At 33.9% G+C, this 24836-nt stretch overlaps 1 protein-coding gene across 25 annotated transcripts in view; it reads left to right on the plus strand.

Annotated features, from left to right (window-relative positions):
• The window catches only part of LRRIQ1 (leucine rich repeats and IQ motif containing 1), a 215338-nt gene that overhangs the window by 61181 nt on the left and 129321 nt on the right, over window positions 1-24836 (plus strand). For all 25 annotated transcript variants that reach the window (XR_013350624.1, XR_013350623.1, XR_013350625.1 and 22 more), the window contains 3 exons: window positions 12275-12454; window positions 14578-15024; window positions 19401-19617. Coding sequence is in view for 18 of the 25 variants with exons in the window: in XM_077845682.1 (XP_077701808.1) it covers window positions 12275-12454; window positions 14578-15024; window positions 19401-19617 (844 nt within the window). In the remaining 7 variants the exon portion in view is untranslated. The remainder of the gene's footprint in view (window positions 1-12274; window positions 12455-14577; window positions 15025-19400; window positions 19618-24836) is intronic.

Consider the following 24836-nt stretch of genomic DNA (forward strand, 5'->3'; position numbering starts at 1 on the left):
TAGTCTCTTTCCCTCCCTTGTCTGAGCCCATTGCAAACCTCTGACACTCTTTTTCTACACATATTGATTTTTATGAATTTGTTAATTGATCTTTGGTTAATAAATAACATTTTTATACCAAGTCAAATAACTGTGTAATTTGCTACTTGTTGATAGCCTGTGTATCACAGAAGAGTTATTATCTTTGCTAGAAAATCTAGTTTTATATTTTCTTTAAAGCTCAGTTTCCACATAAATTTCTGAAGTTACACTGTTTTTTAAGGAAATTGTTATGTTTTTACATGTTTTAGAATAGAACTTGTCAATTTCTACTTTAGAAACATCTATTTCCAGGTGCAATTTAAGCTGTTAGTAAAGAGGAAAGACTACAGCCCAGTGAAGTGGTTTTCAAAGATGTTTTCCTAGACAAGCAACTTCACCATCACTTGGACACTTGTTAGAAATGCAAAATTTTGGACACTGCCCAGACTCACTTAATCAGAAACTAGGGGATGATGTTTAGTAAACTGGTGTTTCAGCAAGCCTTTTGAATGATTTGATGCACACTAATGTTTGGAAATCACTGTGTTTTTAAATTGTTCCTGCCCCATACTGTATGATATGACAAGTAACAACTTTCCTATGTGTCTGAATCCTCACTGGTAAAATGAGGATAATAATAGTACCTATTTTATGGGGGTAGTAATGATAATTGAATATAATACACATTTTGTTGGTAACAATTCATGGAACATTGTAAACATTCAGAAATCTACTATTTTCCATGTCAAGGCTAACCACACTATGGGCTCTTATTACATCACCAAATATTTAGTGTATGATTACTACCTCCAGCCAATGTCCTAACATTTTAGACACTCTAAAGGAAATTCTGTGCACTCCGGGATTTCAAAGCATGTTTATAATCTTGATAGGGATATAAAATATATGCAGAAATGATAGCCATGACAGCTAATAGTGATAGCAAATGCTGTCATGGTGTTTACTTTGAATCCAGCATTGTTCTCTCATGTAATATTCACAATATACCTGATGAAATTGCTACCTATTATTCCCATTTTACAGGTGGGGGAACAATCATATAAAGGCTAAATAACATGCCCAAGGTTGCACAGCTAGCTAGTGGAAGAGCCAGAATTTGATGTAATCAAGCTTCAGTTTGTGCTCTTTAACTGTTAGATTCAGTACCTAATACCAGTGTCAGATGACTACTGTAGGCAACAGATATGCTTTAGAAATCCCACCTTAATTTAGTGTGACCAGGAAAAACTATCATTCCCGAAGAGGCAAACTTTGGGTTAAACCTCAAAAGTTTGGTAAGGTTTAAAATCAAGTTAAAAGGAAAAAACAAAAGCATTTCTTATGGAGAAAATATCTACAAAAAGGAGGAAATATGATAGGCAAGGTTAGGTTTTGGTCTATTTAGATGTAAAGTGGATATAGTACCTTTGGAAGGAAGTAAGAAATCAAGTGTGTACACTTACAGTGGGTCAGAGAATGGGCGATATATCCACATATTACTCCACAGCAACTCTGAGTTGGGTTCTATAATTATCATTCTGATTTTACAGAGGTATTTACTAAAGCTTGGATTCCTTGTAATTTGCCCAGTTATGATGTGAGTGTCAACGAAGGGATTTGAGTTCTAAAGCCTGGAATTTAAATACTATGCTTAACTGTTTCACATGATCTATTGCTAACAAATTGTAAAGGGCCTCGTATGCTAAAGGTCTCCTTTATCCAGTGGTCATGGAGAGAGCCTGTAGGATGCTACATATATGTATAGACCTTGTGAGTAAACTGCTCAGGTGCATGTCTAGTTCCACCACTTCCCAGCTGTTTGCCTTGTACAAGTTACTTAATCTAGCTATGTCTCAGTGTCTTTATCTATAGAATGGATATAATAATAAGAATAGTTACCTCAGGATTTATTCATTAAGGTAATATAGGTTGTACTACATAACAAACCCAGAAATCTATGTCATTTAATACAATAGAAGTTTATTTTTTGTTTATATTGAGTCTGATGTGATGAGTTCAGCCTGTCTAATGTAAGCAGACTCAGACTCAGGATACTTCCATTTTGTGGCTCTGTGTTGTATGACTTCAATATAATATGACTGTTTTAGGTAGTAGATTCTGGTGAGAGAGATGGGAAGAAACCACAGGGAATGAACAACTGATATTTAACAACTCTGCTCTCAAAAGTGGCATTGAGAGACACCTGGGTGGCTCAGCAGTTGAGCGTCTGTCTGCCTTCAGCTCAGGGCATGATCCTGGGATCCAGGATCGGCCCTCTCACTGGGAGCCTGCTTCTCCCTCTGCTTATGTCTCTGTCTCTCTGTCTCTCATGAATAAATAGATAAATCTTTAAAAAAAAAAAGTGGCATTGATCACTTGTCACATTTTCTACTGGCTGTAATCAGTCATAAGGCCAAACTAATTGCAAAAGAGGCCAGAACATGTAGAGAAGAACATCAGCATCAGAGTAGGCCAGCAGTCTTTGTGAGGACTAAATATGTTATTCCATAAAAGCATTTTATATTAGTGCCTAGCATATAGCACAGTTGATAAATATTAGCCATTATTTTTAAGAAGCTATAGAGAAATTTTGAATAGTTGTATGAAAAGGAAAATAGGATTTGGGAAACTTTTTTTCAGCAGTGAAGTAATAAAAGATTAGGGAAAATGGTCAAATTAAATGTTATTAGAGGGTCCAGGCATTAAAAAGTGGCTAAAATTAAGTAGTGGAAGTAGTCCCAGATTATTGTACAGATCTTTCTAGTTTAGAACTGGAAGAGTGACTTTAATGTGAGTTACCTTCTTTACAAAAAGAAGAGTAATTATGTCTAAAAGGCTCTGCTTGGCAGGTGATATTTTTTTTTAATATTTTTTTATTTATTCATGAGAGGCACAGAGAGAGAAAGAGAGGAACAGACCCAAGCAGAGGGAGAAGCAGGCTCCATGCAGGGAACACGACGTGTGACTTGATCCCAGGTCTCCAGGATCACGCCCTGGGCTGAAGGCAGCGCTAAACCGCTGAGCCACCTGGGCTGCCCAGGTGATATTATTTATAATGAAAATATCTGATGGGTTGTTCTTACATAGATATTTTTATTTTCCTAGGTAACCAAATAAACTGTGTGTGTATATATGATACATATGTATATGATATATATGTATATGTCATAGATGACCAAAATTATTTATTGAAGGAATACCTTATAGAATTTTACAGTACAACATGTCAAAGGTTGAAAAAATTTATTTCAGGCCCTCTGAGTTTCTATTGAATTTTTTAAATTTTATTTTAGTGATTGAAAGTATTATTACCTATAAATTAACAATTGATCTTATTATTGATGCAAGCCCCAATCCCAGACCCCGGGATCATGCCCTGAGCCAAAGGCAGACACTCAACCACTGAGCCACCCAGGCGTCCCTCCTTACACTGAGGTTCAAAACACTATTCCCTAGGTTTGGGGTCCTCATTTTTATTCATTTTTATTATTTTATTTATTTATTTATCTGTTTATTTATTTATTTATTTATTTGAGAGAGAGAAAAAAACATAGATGAGCTGGGGGAGGAGCAGAAGAAAAGGGACAAGCAGAGTCCACACTGAGCACAGAACCTAATTTAGGACTCGATCTCAGGACTCTGATCATGACCTTAGCTGAAATAAAGAGTCAAATGCTCAGCTGACTGAGCTAACCAGGCACTCCTTTGGGTCCTCATTTTTAGAAAGCAAAACTTAGAGTGAAACTTACTACAGAAAATTGGAGTGTCCAAAAGGCTCCGCTTGGCACATGGTATTATTTATAAGGAAAATACCCAATGGGTTGTTTTTAGGTGGATATCTTCATTTTCCTCAGTTACTATACAGACCAGATATATGATAACAAACAAAAATAGGTGGTTGTGCCCAATTTACAGAGCAAGCTCTTTAGGGGACATGGTTTTTCAATTAGACATGGTGCAAATAAACATGGATTCTCTTGCTGATCTAAATTTCCATTCAAATAGCTGCCATGTTGCCAGTTGCAATAACTAGAAATAAACCTGTGTCCCAAATAATCTTTACTTATGGTTTTTTGCATGAACAATAAATACTTAGTTTGTTGAATAAAATAAGCTCACAGTAAAAAATATTGATATAAATCTATTTAAATATATAAAGATAAATATTCACATTTTACCACTACTCTACTACTAAGTATAATATCTTACAGTTTTAAAGAAAATATTTAATTAAAAATAATATTGAAAGAAAAATACGGTATTTATATTATAAACATTTATTTAGTTATAATTTCTATGTTTAAATGAACTTTACTGGACTAGATTAATAGCAACTTGAAAACTTTGCTTATCAAATTTCACTTTGATCAGTTGGCCTAATACAGCTCTCCTCTCATAACTTTAAGAAGAGATTCAGTTATCTAAAGGGTTTAAAATCTAGTAATCTATAAAATATGGATTCGTTAATGAAAAGATCAAGTCAAACTTTAAGCAGTGTGTTCCAATGAACTTTACATAACCCCTTGATACCAACAAAGGGATTAGTTATAGATTTTCCCAATTGGCTTCTTACTTTCATGTCTGGCCAGTGATAACATGAACAAAACTGATGTGCTAAAAAAAAAAAAAAAAAACCTCTTTTTAAAACTTAATCTACAGACTCAGTTTGGAATCTCCTTTGGGAATGTGATTCATTCATTAATGATTAATAGAGCCTCTTAAGCGACAGAATATTCACCAGGAAGTTTTCACTAAATGAAATATTGATTCAGCCCTTGGCCCGGAGGAACCCAGCTGGAAAAACTAATGCTGAGATCTCACAGTATCCTTATACTTCATTTCCAACATGAATCAGCTTGTTACAGTACTATCTACTATATTCATCATAGACTCTCATAAGGCTGCATTTGCACTTAAGGCCAGCTCATTGCACTGCTAATTTATACAGATCTGAGAACCATTCCTTTAAATAAATAAATAAATAAATAAACAAACAAACAAACAATGTTTAACATAAAACACTGAATCTAATCTGGATGTTTATCATATAAATCAAAACTTCAAGATATTGTCATACTCTTTAAAAGCCAAAGGGGGCTCCCAGTGTACTGGCGCACCTGTACCTCCACCAAAATAAATAAATAAATAAAAATAAAAATAAATTTAAAAAATGAAAAAATAAAAAATAAAAAAAAGCCAAACAAACTGAACTTTTATATCCAAAGAAGTTTCAAATATTCTCACTCCAACTGTTTGGAAACTCTTTTTATATAAAGGTGATGTATGTAATATCAAAATATTTTTGATGTAAAAATTCAAGACTGTAGATCCACATTGTCTATAATTATTACATGTAGCTACACTATTGTACATGATGATATCTATATCAATCACCATATCCAAAATATAGTATTTGATGACAAAATTATCATTTTGCCCCTTGCTAATCTGGTTGGTTAACATCCAAACAACTTCCACATAGTGCCACTTGCAATATCTAGAAACAAACCTAATATCCTGTATTATATTTGCATATATTTATTTTTCATTATTTTCATTGTCCAGAGCATAAAGAGCTGTTTTATTAAATATAATATGCTGGTGGTAAGGTATTGATCTTTCCATTAATCTGATAAAGCAAATTCTTTTATTTTTACTTCTAGGATTATATTAAATTATTTAGTTAAAATGGCTCTTCATTTTGTCATCAATTCTTTTTTTTTTAAGATTTTACTTATCTGACAGAGAGAACGAGAGAGAGCGCACAAGCAGGGGGAGGGGCAGAGGAAGAAGGAGAAGCAGACTCACAGCTGAGCAGGGAGACAGAGGCGGGGCTCCATCCCAGGACCCTGGGATCACAACATGAGCTGAAGGCAGATGCTTAAGTGACTGAGCTACCTAAGCGCCCCTGTCACTAGTTTTTTCTGAATAGAAAGCTGGTTCAATATGCACTCTGTAACTTCAGTGTTACAAGAATACTTTTCTAAGAATCTTTCATACCATTTATGTAAAACCAATGGTAATGATAATCAGTAAATAGATCATTGGAATATAACTGTCCAGGCCTGTAGTAACTCTTATTTTAGCAAATTCTCTGACATACAGGGCATGCTACAAGCTTTTAAGTAGGACAATTTCCAAATGATTAGAACTACAGAGTTGTTTTTCTAAGTGTAACCCAGAACATCTCTGATTTATTTTATTTTATATATATACATTTTAAAGATTTATTTGAGAGACAAAGAGGAGAAAGCATATGTGGGCATATGCACAAGACAGGGGAAGAGGGGGGCAGCAGGAAAGGGAGAGGGGAAGTGGACTTCTGCTGAGCCTAGAGCCTGATAAGGGGCTTAGTTTCAGACCATGACCTGATAGCCAAGAGTCAAATGCTTAACCCTAACCACCTAAGCCACCCAGGCACCCCCCCCCCCCCACATCTCTGATTTTATCACAACTCACAACTCTGTTGTAGTCTATTTTCTTCCCAATGCAGTGGTTCTTAATTCTTTAAGGTACATAAGAAAGGCTCTGTTTTAAAAATGAAAATTCCCCAGAACCCACCAACAGAGGTCTTTGGGATAACTGAATCTACTACTCAGTCATGGAAGGAAGGAAGGAAGGAAGGAAGGAAGGAAGGAAGGAAGGAAGGAAGGAAGGAAGGAAGGAAGGAAGGAAGGAAGGAAGAGAAAAGAAAGAAAGAAAAGAAAAGAAAGAAAAGAAAAGAGAAAGAAAAGAAAAGAAAGAAAAAGACATCTTGCCAGTGGCAAGGAGTGGATGGAACTAGAGGGTATTTAAAAAAAAAAAAAAGGAACTAGAGGATATTATGCTAAGCAAAATAAGCCAGTCAAAGAAAGACAATTATATGATTTCACTCATATGTGGAATTTAAGAAACAAAATAAAGGAGCATGCAGAAGGGAGGGAAAAATAAGACAAGATCAGAGAGGGAGACAAGCCATAAGAGACTCTTAATCATAGGAAACAAACTGAGGGTCACTAGAGGGGAGGGGGGTAGGGGATGGTGTAACTGGGTGATGGACATTAAAGAGGGCATGTGCTGGAATGACCTTTGGGTGTTGTATAAGATTGATGACTCACTGGACTCTACCTTGAAACTAATAATACGCTATATGTTAAGCAATTGAACTTAAATTTTAAAAAGAAGCAATAATTGGGGAAAAAAAAAGGAAAAAAATGAAGACTCCTTCGAGATCCCAGGACCCTTTCAGGGGGCTTATGGGGTCAAAATCATGCATGCATCAAAGATGGGTTCAAAATTAGGAATAAACCAATGGACTGTAAGATAACGGAGTGCAAAATATTCATCAGTATGGTTTCAGGTACCACATTGCAATTAACCTTTAATAAACTACTACTTGTTAAGTTTTGGTGTAGTGGCACAAAAGACTATCTTCAATGATCTGAAAGGGGTACTAAAATTCTCTTCCAGCCCCCAAAATAATACTCTTCCATTTTCCAACACCATATCTGTATGAGGTCAAATTTTCTTTATATGCTTTGATCAAAATAATATATTGCAATAAATTAAAGTAAAATTTAAAAAAATTAAAAAGCATCCCAGGTACTACTGATAACAGTAGTTCAAGAACATTCTTTTCAGAGACACTGCCTCGCAGCGTTAAAGACACACATAGAAGGATCTAGCCTTGAATTTCCATCCCTGTGGATTTAGAGAGTAACTAAGATAAAAAATAGAGACATGAGACGCTGTGGCTCTCATGATAACAGCATGAGTATTTTCTTCCTTTTGTTGACACCTCCTCAATTAGACAAAATGAGCCCTGAAAGATAGCTCTTCAAGGTCTTAAGTGTTACTTCATCTGCACTATCACTGTAGGTCCAAGATCCTGTTGAAAAGTTGTTTAGGTCCAACAGCTTACTGTTTTGTTTAACCAGAAATGACTGTACAATAGAAATAAACAAATAAGCCTTACCTAACTCTTAAGATGTCCAATTTACAATAATAAAATCTGATTTATCTAATTTTCCTTCTAAGATATAACTATTCAAAGACCAAAGCCTGCTATTAGCATACCTCATTCCTTCTCTGGTCAGGTCCACTCTGGACACCAAGATATCAGACAGAAATTGGTTTGGTACCCCAAAAAATTAGAACTGTTGGATATTATCTGGGGCTAATTTCATCGTTATTGAAGCCTTATGTTTGCTTTTCTATATTTTAGAAGATATGATCTAAAGAAAGAAGATCATTAATAAGATTAGAGCATCTCTTTTAGGATGTATGAACACCTTTACAGTTTTAACTTTTAATGCCCTTTATTATCACATTTCAAAAAAATATCATCTTTATTTCATATCTGTCATTTTATAGCTATAAATAAGTTATTTTGACATTACAGTCATGTCTTGAAGAAAAGTTGACTGGATACTTTGAGGGATATTTAGAATGCAAAGTAGCTTCATTAGTAAAGTAAAAATAATTTGATTGGATAGAATATGGATAGTTAATCTCTCTGTTATATTTTAATTATTACCAGCTTCATTTTCAGAGATTAACCTTTCCTTGCTTTGATGATAGCCTCAGTCAAAAATTTTATGTTATATTTAATATTGTACCTATGTAATTACCTCTGGTTACTTCATCACCCCTGTGATGAATAGCTATTATCTTAATTAGCATTCTGCTTTTGAACCACATCTTAAAATGAATCAAAACAGAAAAACAAATATATGCTACTTATTTAACCTTTTGTGGTAAGTGTGGCTTTTTATGATATGAGAAATATTGGTAGCTTCAAGCCTAAAAAAAGCCTTAAGAAAGTTTAAAATACATAGGCCTAAATTTTCATTTGATCTTAGTCAAATGAGTGATGAACCCAAGTTTTCTTAACTAGCTTACATTCTTAAACATTGTAAAACATCTGAAAATTATCTTGAAGAACAAAATCTATTTGTGTTCCCTTTCCTTACTTAAATACCTATAAGAAAAAAAGGTATTATTTTTCAGAGAGTAAAGGGAGGTGAGGGTGAGAAATTAATCATGTGTCCCCAATAAATGAAAAACTGTGGGATTCTTCTTTTCTTTCTGTGTTTTAATTGAAGGAGATGTATTTATACCTCTCGTGGTTATCTTTTATTAAACCTAAGACTATTAAGATCATAACTATAGGTAGCAATGTGTTATGGCTTTATTGACCATTGGCATTTGTCCCTTAATAGACCCCACTTCCTTTATTTATATATAAATTATACATAAATATATAAAATATAAATTATATGTATTTATGTAAATATATAAAATTATACTTTACAACTGTGTTTGTATAAATGGAGATATTGACTCTGACTATATCATGTAGGTAGAAGAAATAACTGACTGGGGTTTTCCTTCTTAAACTTTTGCATTTTAGTAATCTTATCTTGCTATCCTTCATTTAGTTTTTAGGAACTGTGTTTGTTTTGTTTTGTTTTGTTTTTTAATTTAAAAACTTCATTTTTTAAAAGATTTTATTTATTCATGAGAGACACAGAGAGAGAAAGAGAGGCAGAGGGAGAAACTCAATCCCAGGTCTCCAGGATCAGGCCCTGGGCTGAAGGTGGTGCTAAACTGCTGAGCCACCTGGCCTGCCCTAAAAACTTCATTTTTTAGAGAGGGTTATGTTAGCAAAATTAAGCAGAAAATATAGAGAATACCACCTACACACTGTCCCCACATATGGACAACCTTCCCCACTATCAACATCCTGCACCAAATTAGTATACTTATTATGATTGATGAACCTACATCAACACATCACCTGAAGTCTATACTTTACTTTAGGGTTTACTCTTGGTATTGTGTATTCTATGGGTTTTGACAAATGTATAATGACATGTATCCATTATGTAGTAGTTTTATATAAAATAGCTTCACTGCCCTAAACATGCTGTGTGCTTTGCCTGTTCATCCTATCCTCCACCTTAATACTTGGCAAACATAGATCTTTTTACTGTCTTCATAGTTTTCCTTTTTTCAAGAACTTCATGTAGTTGGAATCATACAGTATGTAGCCCTATCAGATTGGGTTTTGTTTGTTTTTGTTTTTGTTTTTGCTTAGTAATATGCATTTAAGATTTGTCCATGTCTATTCATGGCTTAATAGTTCATTTCTTTAGTGCTAAATAATTTTCCTTTGTATGGATATAACACAGTTTACTTATCCTTTACCTACTGAAGACATTTTGGTTGTTTCTGGGTTTTGGCAATTGCAAATAAACCTGCTGTTAACATCTGTGTGGAGATTTTGGTGCAGACATCATTTTTAATTCATTTGGATAAATCCAAGGAGCACATTGCTGGATTAGAGTAAAAGTATGCTTACTTTTGCAACATACCAACCTGCCTTCCAAAGTAGCTACACTGATTCTGCATTTCCACCAGCAATGAATGAGAGTTTCCTTTTCTTCACAAGAGTTTCTGTTTCTTTAAGAGAGTTTTTGTTTCTTCACATCTTCACCAGCATTTGAAATTGTCTGCTTTTTGGATTGGACATTCTAATATATGTATAACAGTATCTTATTATTGTATCTTACTGTTTATTTATTTGTTTAGTATCTTGTTATTTTAATTTACAATACTCTAATGACAAATAATGTTGAACATCTTTCATATGCTTACTTGCCATCTGTATACCTTCTTTGGTGAGGTGTCAGCCCATTTTTTAATTAGTATGTTTATTTTCTTATTGTTGAGTCTTAAGATTTCTTTTTATATTTTTATAAGAACCCTTGATCAGATATTTTTCCCAGTTTATGGCTTGTCTTCACCTTCTCTTGACATTTCACAGAGCAGAAGTTTTTAAATTTAATGAAATCCAGCTTATCAGTTATTTCTTTCAAGAGTTGTGTCTTAGGTGTAATATCTAAAAAATCATCATTATATCCAGTGTCATCTAGATTTTCTCCTGTGTTATCTTCTAGGAGTATTATAATTCTGCATTTTATATTTAGGTCTGTGACTCATTTTGAGTTAAATTTTGTGAAGTTTGTGTCTAGATTCACATTTTTGCTTGTAGATATCTATCTAATTGTTTAATATCATTTACCTGTGCTCCATTGTATTGCCTTTGCTTCTTTGTCAAAGATTAGTTTATTCTATTTATGGTGATCTACTTCTGGGCTCTCTCTTCTGTTCCACTGATCTATTTGTGTGTTCTTTTGCCAGTACCATACTGTCTTGATTACTGGAGGTTCACAGTAAATCTTGAAGTCAAAAGTGTTAGTCTTCTAATTTTGTTCTTTTTCAATATGGAATTGGTTATTCTTGGATTTTTCCATCTTTTTATAAACTTTAAGGTCAGTCTGTTGACATACACAAAATACCTTGATGGTATTTTTAGTAGGATTGCATGCATTTAATCTATAGATTAGGTTGAGAAGAATTGATTTCTTGACAATATTGAATTTCTTATCTCTGAAGATATCTTCATTGGAGACCTCTCTATTTATTTATTTCTTTGATATCTTTTAGCAGTTTGTACTTTTCCTTATAGGAAATGTTAGTTTTTAACTAAGGGTTTTTATTCATTTAAGAAGTCCATTTTACTCCTGTGACCATTAGTGGCCTTGTAAAAGAATCCCAGAGTACCCCTATGAAAGGTTGAGAAGTACTTATTAAATGGCTAGGTTTGGTGGACAGCTCTTGCTGTCTGGCTTGGTTTTTCACAGCATTAGACTTTTAAATTGATACAGACTTTTGCTCATACCTCAAAAATTTTATTATTATAATCTTTAGCAAGATTCAGAAACAAATATAAGTTTATATTTTTCAGATCCTGATAAACAGGGTGATCTCTTACTGGTCTTGTTTTGGCTCTATTCTTAAGTATGTTTTATCAAGAGAAACGATCAATTGACCTCTATTTCTGAAATAAACAGCTAATTTTAGTAATATAATTATATTATCATCTTTTTAAAAGGATGTATCTGATGTTATTCTTTATATAGTGTAGCTTTTTATTTACTCCCACCTCAAGTTTCCAGCTTCTTAAATTTCCCACTTGTGTTATAGAGGAAAACCATTAAGTGTTTGTCAAGTCTCTAAAACCTAATTTTGTATATGACATGATACCATAAATTTTTTAACAAATTTAATGATATTTTCTCTACAAAATCAATAATGGCATTTTCTGAGATATACTCTGCACTTATATTGTTTAAGTAAAAAGTATATGGTTATTTTAGATATAAACTCTCCTTTTCAAGATTATTAAGTTTTTTCCTGCTTTCAATAGGCAATCTCTCCTGCAAATGTTACCAGCTCTAAGAATCCTCAATGGTGAAATACTAAACCCTTATTCAGAATGGCACACTGAAGAATACTATCAACCTGAATTAGCACGTTTTGTGGTATTTTGTCAGTCTCAGATTCAAGAATTCAGCTCACTAACTGAAAGCTATATTACTGGGAGAGGGTAAGACTGTTCTCTTCCCCTTGTCATAATTTAGAGAATTAACGCAAATTATGTAATCATTAAGAAATACTCTGATTAATGAAATGTTACTTTTTTGGAGTAGGATTATGTGTTTCAGGGATATTCTTCCTTAAAAAACATAATTTAAGATATAACTTAAATGCTAAAATATTAGATAAAATAAATGAAATCATGAGGATAGCTTCAAGACAATAATCTATTCAGTAAGTCATTCAATTAATCACTCAAATTTATTTGACAGTTATTGTCGGCAAGACACACAAATAAGCTAAGTATTACACTTTATACTCAATTCACAGATTAATATAAGAGAAAATGAAACAAACAGTTACAATGGAATAAGGCAAGTTTTATAATACATATGACCTTTATTCTGTATTAAGTTTTATTGTACATGTGTTATATTTATATATTAAATTTAGGAGACCACAGTAGAGAAAAGCAGTCAACACATATACATATTCAGAAGAACAGATGCTAAGTTATAAAAGAAAGAGAACTTCCCATTCCCCATCCCAACTTCAGAGTGTGTTAGTATGAATGAATTATAATCAATCTTTCTAAAACTGTATTTTCTAATTTGCATTGCTCCAGAAAACACAAATGAAAAAGGAAAACGATTTCATTTTTCACTTATGATGATTTTCCATTTTGACTGAATTATAACTGTAATATGTAAAATTCCTAAAGTTAATCATTAAATTATAATCATAAATTATTGTTCTTTGCATATTCATACATGCACATCTATATAAGATTTGTTTTCTATTTAAATGTTTTTGAATATAGTCTATTCAGATTAAAAACAAATCTCAGAACTTTAAAAATAATTCCAATTGTTATAGATAATTAATGTTTACTTTTAAGAAATACTAAGGTTATTTATACTTATCTTTGTGAAAAACTAAACTTGTATCTCTTTGCATATGTGTGATAATATACAATTTTTGTATATAAAGGTGACCCTGATATCCCTCATATTGAAATGTAGATTTCTCAATTTCTCTGTATAATCTCTTCTTTTTGCAGCTTGTTTCATTTTGGCATTGATAATGGAAAATAGACTATATTTTATATTAATAATAAATGGTGTTGAATTTAACACCAATCATAAACACTTAAAATTCCAATATTGAACTGAACCTTTTCTGCCATTAGTAGTCACCAAAATGAATGAAATATAAAATATCAAAAATATATTGGAGGAGCCTAGGCTAATGGCTAATAATACCTTTGTGAACACAGCACTGTTTATCTCTATATTTTAGGAAATATAGCTTCATTTTGTATGGTATGGTTAAAGGCTTTATATTTATTTACATCCTGCATGTTTCAGGAAAAAAAATAAGACATTGTGGCTATATATTAAATACAATCAGAAAATACACATTTGAAGTAAATAAATTCTTAAAAAATAAAACAAATAGGGGAAGATAAATAAAATGTAGCCAAGAAAAAGGTTCATACAGATACAAAGTCCTTTACATTTGCTATTGAGATCCTCAAATCTGGCAAACAGAAAGTTTGATTAATTACATAAGCCATAACCTCAATAAGAGAGAAATTCGACGTTGTTCAAGAGAATCACCATTTATGCCTTAAAGCATTTGAATTCTCTTTGCAATGGATTCTTTTTCCAGAGAAAAAGGGGAATGCAAACTTTCCCATAATATAAGTTCTTTGTTTAAAAGTCCAATACAAATATTTTGCATGGCAAGAGTCAATGTAGAAAGTACTTTTAACTTTGTTTCATAAATAACTTCTCCAAATTTAGGCAGCCATGATTTCTCATGTTTATGGTAGTAAAAGCATGGATTTTTCTCATTCAATTGTACCAAAAATACCTAGAATAAAAATGGTTCTAAAACTTCCAGACATTTTGTCTGGATTGATGGATCTAAATTAGCTAAACAAATATTTTCAAATTTTGTTAGAAATGAGATAAACTTCTATATAAACAACAAGAAATAAAATTTTTAATAAATGTTGTAGAAAGGCTTAATTTTCATGCCAACCATACAAGGGAAATTTCCAAAACTTTTACAAATTTTAACTTTTGCTGATTTAATTCTTATTATTAAACGTCTTCATTATTTGTTTAGGAATTTTGTCACACTGGATGCTGCAGAAAATCTCTGCCAGTATTTTAAGAAATTAATGACACTTAGTAATGAATATCGATATTCACATGAACATGGGAATGTAAGTATCACCCAAAGAGAAGAATCAGAAGCCCAGCAAAATCATTTGGCCCTTACAAATAATGATAGCATATTGCAAAATAGAGTTCTCCACTCTTGTGCAGACATATATAAACTGGGCTTACCAGATACTTCTGAGAAATGGATGAACTCTGATTCCAGTCATTCCACATTAACCAACTCCTTACATGAAGATACAGAAGGACGAAATCAGGAAGAAATAGTAGACCAACAGAAAGAAGACAGCAAATCAAACAGTATCCCCATAAAAAGAATACCATTCATGGAAACAATAATGACAAGTTCTCTGCTGAGGAATTGCCAAAATATTGAACATCATAAAAAAGTGTAAGATTTATAGATCATTTTTATACAGTTGTATATACTTTATTTTTTATGGATAGTTTCAGTCAATGTTACCAAGTGATAATTTGGTAAAAGATTTATATCACTATTGTTTTTTAAAGTAATTCCCTGAATTATGTTTTTATGATGTGTACAAATTATTAATTATAGTACAGATTAATTTTATTGAATTTTGGTAGGCTCTGATTTAATTGACTAATGTTTAATTGAAAATAAGTACATGTAAAATTATTTTTTCTTCAAATCTTTAAACAATTAAAGTGAATTTTTAAGAAGAAATAAAACACCTTGCTATTCTAAAAATAATATAGAGAAAATGCTGAATAATCAGGTAATTTATTTTTTAAAACATACCTTTTCATGTGCCATTTATTTTTTTATTGATTTAGAAACTATTTAATAAGCATCTATGCAAAAATTTGAATGTATGTTCTATAATTTTCTTTGGTATAACAATCTATAAAATATGGCAATATTCTTAAGATTAACCACATAAACCCCTTCTAACTATTAAGTACTTTTATTTATTCTTTCAACTTTTATTTAAATTCCAGTTAGTTAACATACAGCATAATATTAGTTTCAGGTGTAGGATTTAGTGATTCATCACTTATGTACAACACCCAGTGCTCATCACAACAAGTACCCTCTTTTTATGGTTCACCCAACTATGAAATATTTTTAAAAAACATATGGTAGGTGCCTGGGTAGCTCAGTCAGTTGAGCATCCTACTCTTGATTTTGCTTCAGGTCGTGATCTTGGGGTCCTGGGATCTAGCCTTGCATCAGGCTCCCTGCTCAGTAAGGAGACTACTGGAGGATTCTCTCTCTCTCTCTCTCTCTCTCTCTCTCTCTCTGTTTCTCTCCATGCTCACATGCTCTCTTTCTCAAATAAAATAAATAAATCTTAAAAAAAATTAAAAAGCTAATGGCTTTAATTTTTTATTCAACAATCAAAGATTACTTTCTACTTTGGCTTGTTAATTTTTTTCTTTTTTTTTTTTTTACTTTTATCCTCAGTGTCAAGCCAACAAAATTAAAAATGGTGAAATTCAGCTTCTCCTGTAATAACAGGTGCTGAATAGGGCAGAATGCAGAGTATCACAATAGCTATTCTTATTTTTCCTGGTCTTTATTCTTTTAGAAGTTGTCAGTGTGAATGGCGACTTCTTTTCCAAAAGCTATGTTAAAAAGTTTGATATGCTGACACTAATATGTATTCCCTAATGAAAAAAAAATTAAATTTTATTGAAAGTGGCTCTAACACTTCCTAATTTATATTTCATCAATTTATTTAATCAATCGCTTTTGCTCTGTAGGGAAGGAAAAAAATAGCTTTTATTTCTACCCTTCTAAATTCTCAGCTGAAATCCCTGTAACAAAAGTTAGATTAAAAAAGAAAAGCTTAGGGATCCCTGGGTGGCGCAGCGGTTTGGCGCCTGCCTTTGGCCCAGGGCGCGATCCTGGAGACCCGGGATCGAATCCCACGTCGGGCTCCCGGTGCATGGAGCCTGCTTCTCCCTCTGCCTGTGTCTCTGTGCCTCTCTCTCTCTCTCTGTGACTATCATAAATAAAAAAAAAAAATTTAAAAAAAAAAAAAAACAGGGAAAACCCTTCACTTTAAATTTCTAAAAAAGAAAAGAAAAGAAAAGAAAAGCTTAGAAATGTATTTAATATAAATTTTACATGACATGGGAGTCTTCATAAAGAAATAAAGACCTAAAGAAATAGTTAAACCTAAGCATTTTTATATTAGGTTTCATGAAAAGTAGAAGGTCATGGAAAATATGATCAGGGGAAAGAGTATGAGCTAAGCATAGTAACCTAGGAAATTTATCAAGGCCTGTTTTTCAGAGTCTTCTTGTCATCCCTTCATCTTCAGATAAGAATAGTTCTTTTCTTGGGATATAGGGAAGATACCTTTCACAGGAGGGTCTTATGGCTTTTTCTGGGGGCGGTCAAAAAGTCCTTCCTGGACATGACATTTCTCAAATTCCTGCAGCTTAAAATATTCAGTGTGCCAACGTGGCACATTTCAGAGTGGCATATTCTGAACCCCATCAACTCCAATACTCCACACACTGCCTATTGCAATTTCATATAAACAACATTTAGAACTTCTTATCCATGATCAGTAGAATAACTAAGTGATGATAAAACGAAGAATGAAGCACTGAAAATATAGACAAACCAAAGACCGAAAGAAAAACAGGAAAAGAAAATGTACCCACTTGCTGAGCCTTACCATTCAGCGATTTTGGAAGATTCACTGTCAGTTGTATAGGTGTTCCATAAACATGATTTACACGTGTTCTTATTCTTAGCATTATGATTTTTGCTAAAAACCAAAAAAGTTGATGGTGATGATGATGATGATGATGATAATAGTTATAACAGGAGATGTTCTTCTTAACATGGAGAACACCCTACATTCAGGAAGCCCAGAAGTCCTCTTCTTTACCTGCTTTCACTTCATTCAATGTAAAAGAGCAGTCCTCATGTTAGTGTAACTGAGGAAAATATCCCTCATCTACCTTTTCTTGTTGTCGTATCCCTTAGGAGATTTTGATGATAGTGGGCTGAGGAATTCATTCATTCAATGACTGGTTGAGAAGAAATGTGCAGGTTACAGTCAGTGAAACTTGTATGCATTTATAGAGAGATATAAGATGCTGTCCCTGAGTTTTCTTATGAGTTTTCTTACAAGCCTTTCACTTTTTACCAATTTTCATATTATTTATCACCCAAAATACCTATTAGAGTACTTTAAAATTTCCTAACTTGTTTCTGTTCAGAAGATGAAGGAATAAACTGATGATTGGACAACCGAATGCAAATTAAACCCATAGCAAAATTTACACTATGAGGAGGAAATAATTTGTTGGAATGTGATTATTTTTTCTAAGCATTTGGAGTTCAAGTAGCTTATCAATGATAGTTTATCAAGTACTTTAGGCCAGAAGCATTATCCATTAGCTGTAACTTTCTATTCATAGCAAAATAGATTGAAGACTTCTATAGGCTTTGAGCATTACGATGATGATAGCAATAGTCATGACAATAAAGGAAAATAACAATAAAAATGTTTACATCAGTCCTTTCTAATTTCCAATAAGTATATTGCTATGAGAAAAAAAAAATTATGGCCATGTCTGGCAGAGTTTATCACTCAATGCTACTTTGCCTTAAACTTACTAGTATGAGGAAAGAGAAAATTTCATTTTAATTCCCAACAATTATAAAATTATTGAAAACTTTTAAAAAATACAGGGGAAGGAGTATATGCAAGAACCACTTCTTTATATGCCTTTTTAATTTTTTTATTTATTTTTATTTTTTATTTAAATTCAATTTGCCAACATTATATGCCTTTTAAACTGTACTCTGGAATCTGAAGAGAAATTAAGACAGAATAATTAGCATTTTGACTATATTCTGTACCTTGATAATATTCCTTAAATAATCTATCTGGAGAAAGGAAAATATAATCCAATTAGGAAGAATTAAGAGATTAAGCATATCGATAACCTACTCACTATCAGCATACATTGCTATTCAAATTTTGCTACTGTTGCTGGGCAGCCTAAGGGAATATGGAGAAAATGCAGCATTGGTTGATTCAGCGCCTGAAATTGGCAAATAGATACAGGCTGGGAAGAAATTAGACTTCACTACTGGGCTTGTAAGAGTATGACTTAAGTATTTGTTATGATGAGAGACACCTAACTCTGGGAAATGAACAAGGGGTTGTGGAAGGGGAGGTGGGCAGGGGGCTTGGGGTGACTGGTGACGGGCACTGAGGGGGGCACTTGACGGGATGAGCACTGGGTGATATGCTATATGTTGGCAAATTGAACTCCAATAAAAAAATAAGTATTTGTTATGGGCAGGGAGGGAAGTGGACCTGATGGGTCCTTTCTCTTACAGTGAAGGGAGGGGGGCTCCCTCTTCTCCCAAGTCTAGTGTCTCCACTGTGAACAGGATCACATCCTCCCTTGCCAACTCAGCATCGGCTCCTCTACTTGCCCCCTTTTATCAACATCATCACTTACCCCCTTTCTACTTGATCAACGTACTCCGTTATCATACAAAATCTTGATATTATTTCCTTCCTTAAAAGAAACAAGCAAAACCCCCCCTTGTCCTCACGTCCCTCTCTAAGTTACTGGCCGATTTCTGTCTTTCAGATCTGAAGGTTTTCCACACTATTTTTACCGATGTGCCTATAGTTAAGTAAAAGACATTCTTACTATTAATTAATACTTTATGCACTTCATGTTTACAAAACTAGTTTATGAGGACCTCTCATCTACAACTGTGTTTTTATGGGTACCAAACATGTTTTCTTTTCTTAATAGAATGGCGGCTATAGTAATCCAGTCATACTGGCGTGGTTACATCGTGCGCAGACCTATTCATTTCTCTACAAGGCTGCATACTGCTGCTGCAGTGGGACCCCTGGCGTCCCAGCCAAATTTTAACGTCATCAAGAATAAAACTATTTTAAAGAAAGAAAAAAGAGAAAATACTGTGACTATCCAAGAACAGAGGAAAAAGGCTGCTATTCTTATTCAGGTTAGTTGTAATCTTGTGGTGAAATAGTCCTGAGAGATGTATTTGTCATCTTTCACTGGGTTATTCTGTATAACAGACAACCCCCAAGTCTTAGTGATTTACAACTGCTGGATTTATTTCTTACTCAGGTGATATGTAGGCCGCAGGTTGCCTATATGAGTGTCTACAATTTGGAAATATTGTTCTCATGACCAAGGGCCAGACTGACCCACACAATCATATTTAAAGCTTCTGCTCAGATATGTCATTTCCCACATTTGCTAACATTTGATTAGCCATAGTAACTCTCATTTGGTCTAATCCACAGGTCTTTTTAGAAGCATGTTTAAAAATCTAAAATAATTGTTAAAGTCGTTCAAATACACATTCAGATTAAACATTCAGAAAGTAGATAGTGAATAGACTTGATTCAGCCTCACCAAGATCAGATTTTGAAATGAAGTTCAGTGTCACAATCATCTTTCTATTTATTTATTTGTCAAAAATTTTTTAGAACCTACTACTTGTCAAGCACTATTCTGGGCTCAGGACCTCTAACTATAAACAAACCAAACCATACAAGTTCTCTGCCCTCCTGGAGTTTACATTCTGATGGAAGAGACAGAAGTAAACAAATATATAAATATAATATAAACTAAATAAACACATAAAATAAGGTCTGTAGAAATTCATGGTACTGTGCCTGAAATGGAAGATAGTAACCAAAAATTGTTTCCCTTTATTCATTCATTCAATAAATACTTCTTGACACAAAAATCTTACTAGTTCATATTCTGTTGGGATGAAGGGTTAGTATATAAGTACATTAGATAGTGGTAAGTATTAAAAGGAAACGTGAAACAGGAAAAGCAGGATAGGAGTATCAAGGAAAAGTTTATCATTTCAGATATGATAGAGGTGGAAGACCAGGAAAGGTGACATTGCAGTGAGAGATTAAGCCATTGGGTATCTGGGGGAAGAACATTCCAGGCAGTAGAAGATCTGATTTAGGAGCAAACTGCAGTGTTCCAAGAGCAGCAAGAAGCCAGTATAACTGGACAGTGATGGAGGGCAGAAGGGTAACACTTACAAATCATAAGTCATGGTAAAGACTTTGGTTCTTGGGGATCCCTGGGTGGCTCAGCGGGTTGGCACCTGCCTTTGGCCCAAGGCGTGATCCTGGAGTCCCGGGATCGGGTCCCATGTCAGGCTCCCTGCATGGAGCCTGCTTCTCCCTCTGCCTGGGTCTCTGCCCCTCTCTCTCTCTCTCTCTGTGTGTGTATGTGTCTCTCATGAATGAATAAATAAAATCTTTAAAAAATGACTTTGGTTCTTACCCTGAATGATATAGAAAGATATTACAGGACTCTGAACAGTGGACTCACATGGTCAAGTTCATGTTGTATACTGTAAGAAGGCAGAAGTTGAAGCAGAAAGATCAGTTAGGAGCTATTATACTAATGCAGACAATGGGTGATGGTGGCAAGGATCAGAGTGTTGCAGTACAAGTGGTAAGAAAATCATATTCCAGAATATATGTTGGTTTATTTTGAGGTATACACCCTTTGAAGGTAGAGCTATAATATCAGTTCATGGGGGATGTGGGATAGGAGAGATAATGAGAAGTCAAGGATGCCTCCAAGGCATTGCCAGAAGCAACTGGAAGATTAGCCTTAAAATTAAGTTGCTGACTTTCCCTATTAAACCCATAGTTTTCAAATTTATCTTTGCTATGGTTCTAATGAATATATTCAGTATTTCAGCTGACTTACTTGTCTCAACTGTACTCCTAAAGGCAATACACAGGCAAAAATGTTATTAATGCCTGAATGGTGGTGGGAGTCGAGGTAGAGCAATGGATTCAAGGAAACTGAAAAGAAAAAACTCCAGTTACTATCTCAAAATATTGCTCTGCTACATGAGGAATAAATAGATCATGCAGACCAAACTCCCTCCTGTTATCAGTTGATGAGCAATATTTTTCCAGCATTAATGGTACATGGATATTAAACTTTTGCTTCATTCTCTTCAGTAAGGAGAAGTTCACTGCTTTGTGAAACAATCTAGTTCAGTGACTGACATCTCTGCTGAATGTTTTTGGTTGAGCTTCTGTGTATCTGTGACAAAAGTAAGCGTAATCCAGCCTTTCTCTGTTACTTAGAACAAGTCTCTTTTGTTGTACATCATGGTACTTAAAATCATCGAAGTCATTTCAGTTTTATTTTCTTGTCTGCTGAGTACAAGCACCGAGTTTCTTAAACTATTCATATTAAAATTTGAATTCTAGTACTGCCTAACCATCCTGGAGAGCAGAGCATGATATAGTAGAAAGAACCTGGGCTTTAGAAGGGGCAAAATGGAAATTTTACGATGGATGTTGTAGAGACTGCTCTCTGTTCACCAAACCTTACATTCTCCTCCTCTTCCAACCATACAGCCACTCTAGATATCCCACCTTCCCTTGCACTTTAGCATGGCCCTTTTTCTGAGTTCTAGCCAATACAATGTGAATGAAAGATACATGCACCACTTCCATACCACTTCCATGTCTGCCACGGACATTCCTTCATATTCTTTTCCCTTTCTGGTTGGCTGAAATGAAGACAGCTCCTGAGGCATTCTTGGAATGTAGGGTCAGCAAAGTCTGGGTACCTGAAACACTTTATGTTAAAGTGCTGCCTCATTGTCTTTGTCAGTTTCTCAGTGTTTGTTAGGTGATTAAGAAATAAGCTATTGTTTTTTGAGTTATTACACATCTTTGAATATTTTTGTTATAGTACTTAGCTTTCCCCAACTAATATAAAGGACATAGGATATACCTTGAGAGATAGATAGGGTCCATTGTAAATATGTAAGAGAATGGAATTCTAGGTAGGATAGTGGATATAAAAGAACCTAGAGGGATCCATGGGTGGCGCAGCGGTTTGGCACCTGCCTTTGGCCCAGTCCTGGAGACCCGGGATCGAATCCCATGTCGGGCTCCCGGTGCATGGAGCCTGCTTCTCCCTCTGCCTATGTCTCTGCCTCTCTCTCTCTCTCTCTGTGTGACTATCATAAATAAATAAATAAATAAATAAATAAATAAATAAATAAATAAATAATTAAAATATAAGCAGAATTGCCAACCCAGGAAATTAATTTGTGAGAAATGAATGATGAATTAATCGTAGATGGGGATTAGTTTACGGGGGAAAAGTTGAAACCTTGACAGAAAGAGATAAGCTTAGAAGAAGAATCCGAACATTTTATATGTTACCATTATTTCTCATATACTGGATAGAGATGGCTGGAACTTGAATCGCTGGCCCCATGGTAGATTTCAGGGGGGAAATATCTGTTTCACACCAGAAAGACACACACTGTGTATTGTATTTTAGAGCTTTGTAGAAGTCCTATCCCTGATGAATGGGGCTGGATCCATTGTGAACCACACCGAGCCAATCCTTGTCATTGAAGGCCTGAATTAAAGAGTTCTCTTTAGACCTTCTTTTCCCTAGTTCTGCACGTCACCTTGATATCTTCTATAACCAACCTACCTCTTTCCACTCATAACTAGATAATTTGAAACACATCCCAGATATCTTTCTTTTATAAATATCTCAGTCTGAATTTCTGTAAGACCTATTGTTTTAAGTATTACCAAACTAAAAATTGAAAATTATTTTTCATTATCACCAAATATCAAATCAATATTCAAATTTCTTTGCTGTTTTACAAATGTTCATTTACAGATTTTTCTTGATCAAAATATAAGTAAGGTCGTCATTCTGCCTTCAGTTTAAATGTTAAGTCTTTTAAATATATAGCAACCTCCTCTCTTTTTTCTTTGCAGTTTATTTACTAAGGAAACCAGGTCTTTTGTCCTGTAGTTTTCTACTTTCTGAATTTTGCCAGATGCATTCCCATTGTATCACTTACATATTTCTTGCTCCCTTATTTTCTGTAAGTTGATGGTAGGTTTTAAAATTTGATATGATTTGCATTTGACTTTTTATCAAGAATATTTCTTAAGTGGTGGTGTGTATTACAGTGAGGAAGTACATAATATCTAGTTGCCTCTCTTTTTGGAATATTAGTGACCACTGATAATCATTGCCTAGATCAATTCTTGTATTAATAGTTTGCAAAATATTGGTACTCTACAAATAATTTCTTCATTTATTAAATAAAATATGTCAGTAAGAGAAACGTTGTTTACTTGACTATTTAGTTACCTTGAGGTACAGTTTATCCTGGAAGGGCAGGTTAATTTTTTTATGACTTTTTTTTTTTTTACCAATTTTTAGATTAATGAGGTTTCTTAGCATCCTTCAGAGGTCACCATGATACGTTCTATAGTGATGTACACATAAACTTTAAAAATATATGATATATTTAATTCCATTGCAGTCTTATTCTTATTGGTGCTCAAATTGTCCCTTATTTGCCAAGATAGCTTCAGTTAGGCTTTTGTGACACAATTCAGTGTTTTTTAAAATTTCCCTTGCTTTTCAATGTGCTATGATGTTTTGGGTTCATTTTGTATACATTTTGCCCCAGGCCTGGCTCAGTCATTGCTCCAAAGATCTTTGATTCCTTTAGTGGGAATAATACTTAGAAACCAGTCTGGATTTTAGGTATGCATTAGGGGTATTAGGAGTATTGTTGTTACTGGCATGGTCATTGTTTTTTATAAATTTTTCATTGTAGTGAGTTTACAAATACATATATTAAAGAAAAAATGTATCATAGGTTCATACTGATATTATAAAATTAAATTTAGGACTTCAGGATTTTTACTTACTTGATTTTATATTTGTATTTCTTTTCTTCTATGGAAAGTTTTGGTTCCAACGAATGACATTAATATAATTGTTCTTTTTTTTTCTTCCCCTTTTCACTCCCCCTTCTGTGTGTATGCGTGTGTGTGTGTACATGTGCACATACATAGTGGAAATTAACAAAGATCATGCAAATGAGAAAACAACACAAGCTATGCTATTTATTCAGAGAGTACTGTAGCAAGGAAGTCAGCTACCATCACTTGCCTTTAGCATAGGCTCAATGGCAGGAAAGGGAATAGGAAATCTTTAGAGTGGAGAGACAGAGAGAGAGAGAGAGAGAGAGAGAGGTCTCCAGGTATGGTCTAACTGAAGGTTTTGGAATGGGGAAGATAGAAAGTGGGCAGCTAGAAGTAGAGCATATTCTGTGATTGGTTGGGAAGCATATTTGGTGATCTCTGGTTGGTCCTGAGTTAGAAG

This window comes from Canis aureus, chromosome 13 (genome assembly GCF_053574225.1).
Source record: "Canis aureus isolate CA01 chromosome 13, VMU_Caureus_v.1.0, whole genome shotgun sequence".
Classification (NCBI taxonomy): domain Eukaryota; kingdom Metazoa; phylum Chordata; class Mammalia; order Carnivora; family Canidae; genus Canis; species Canis aureus.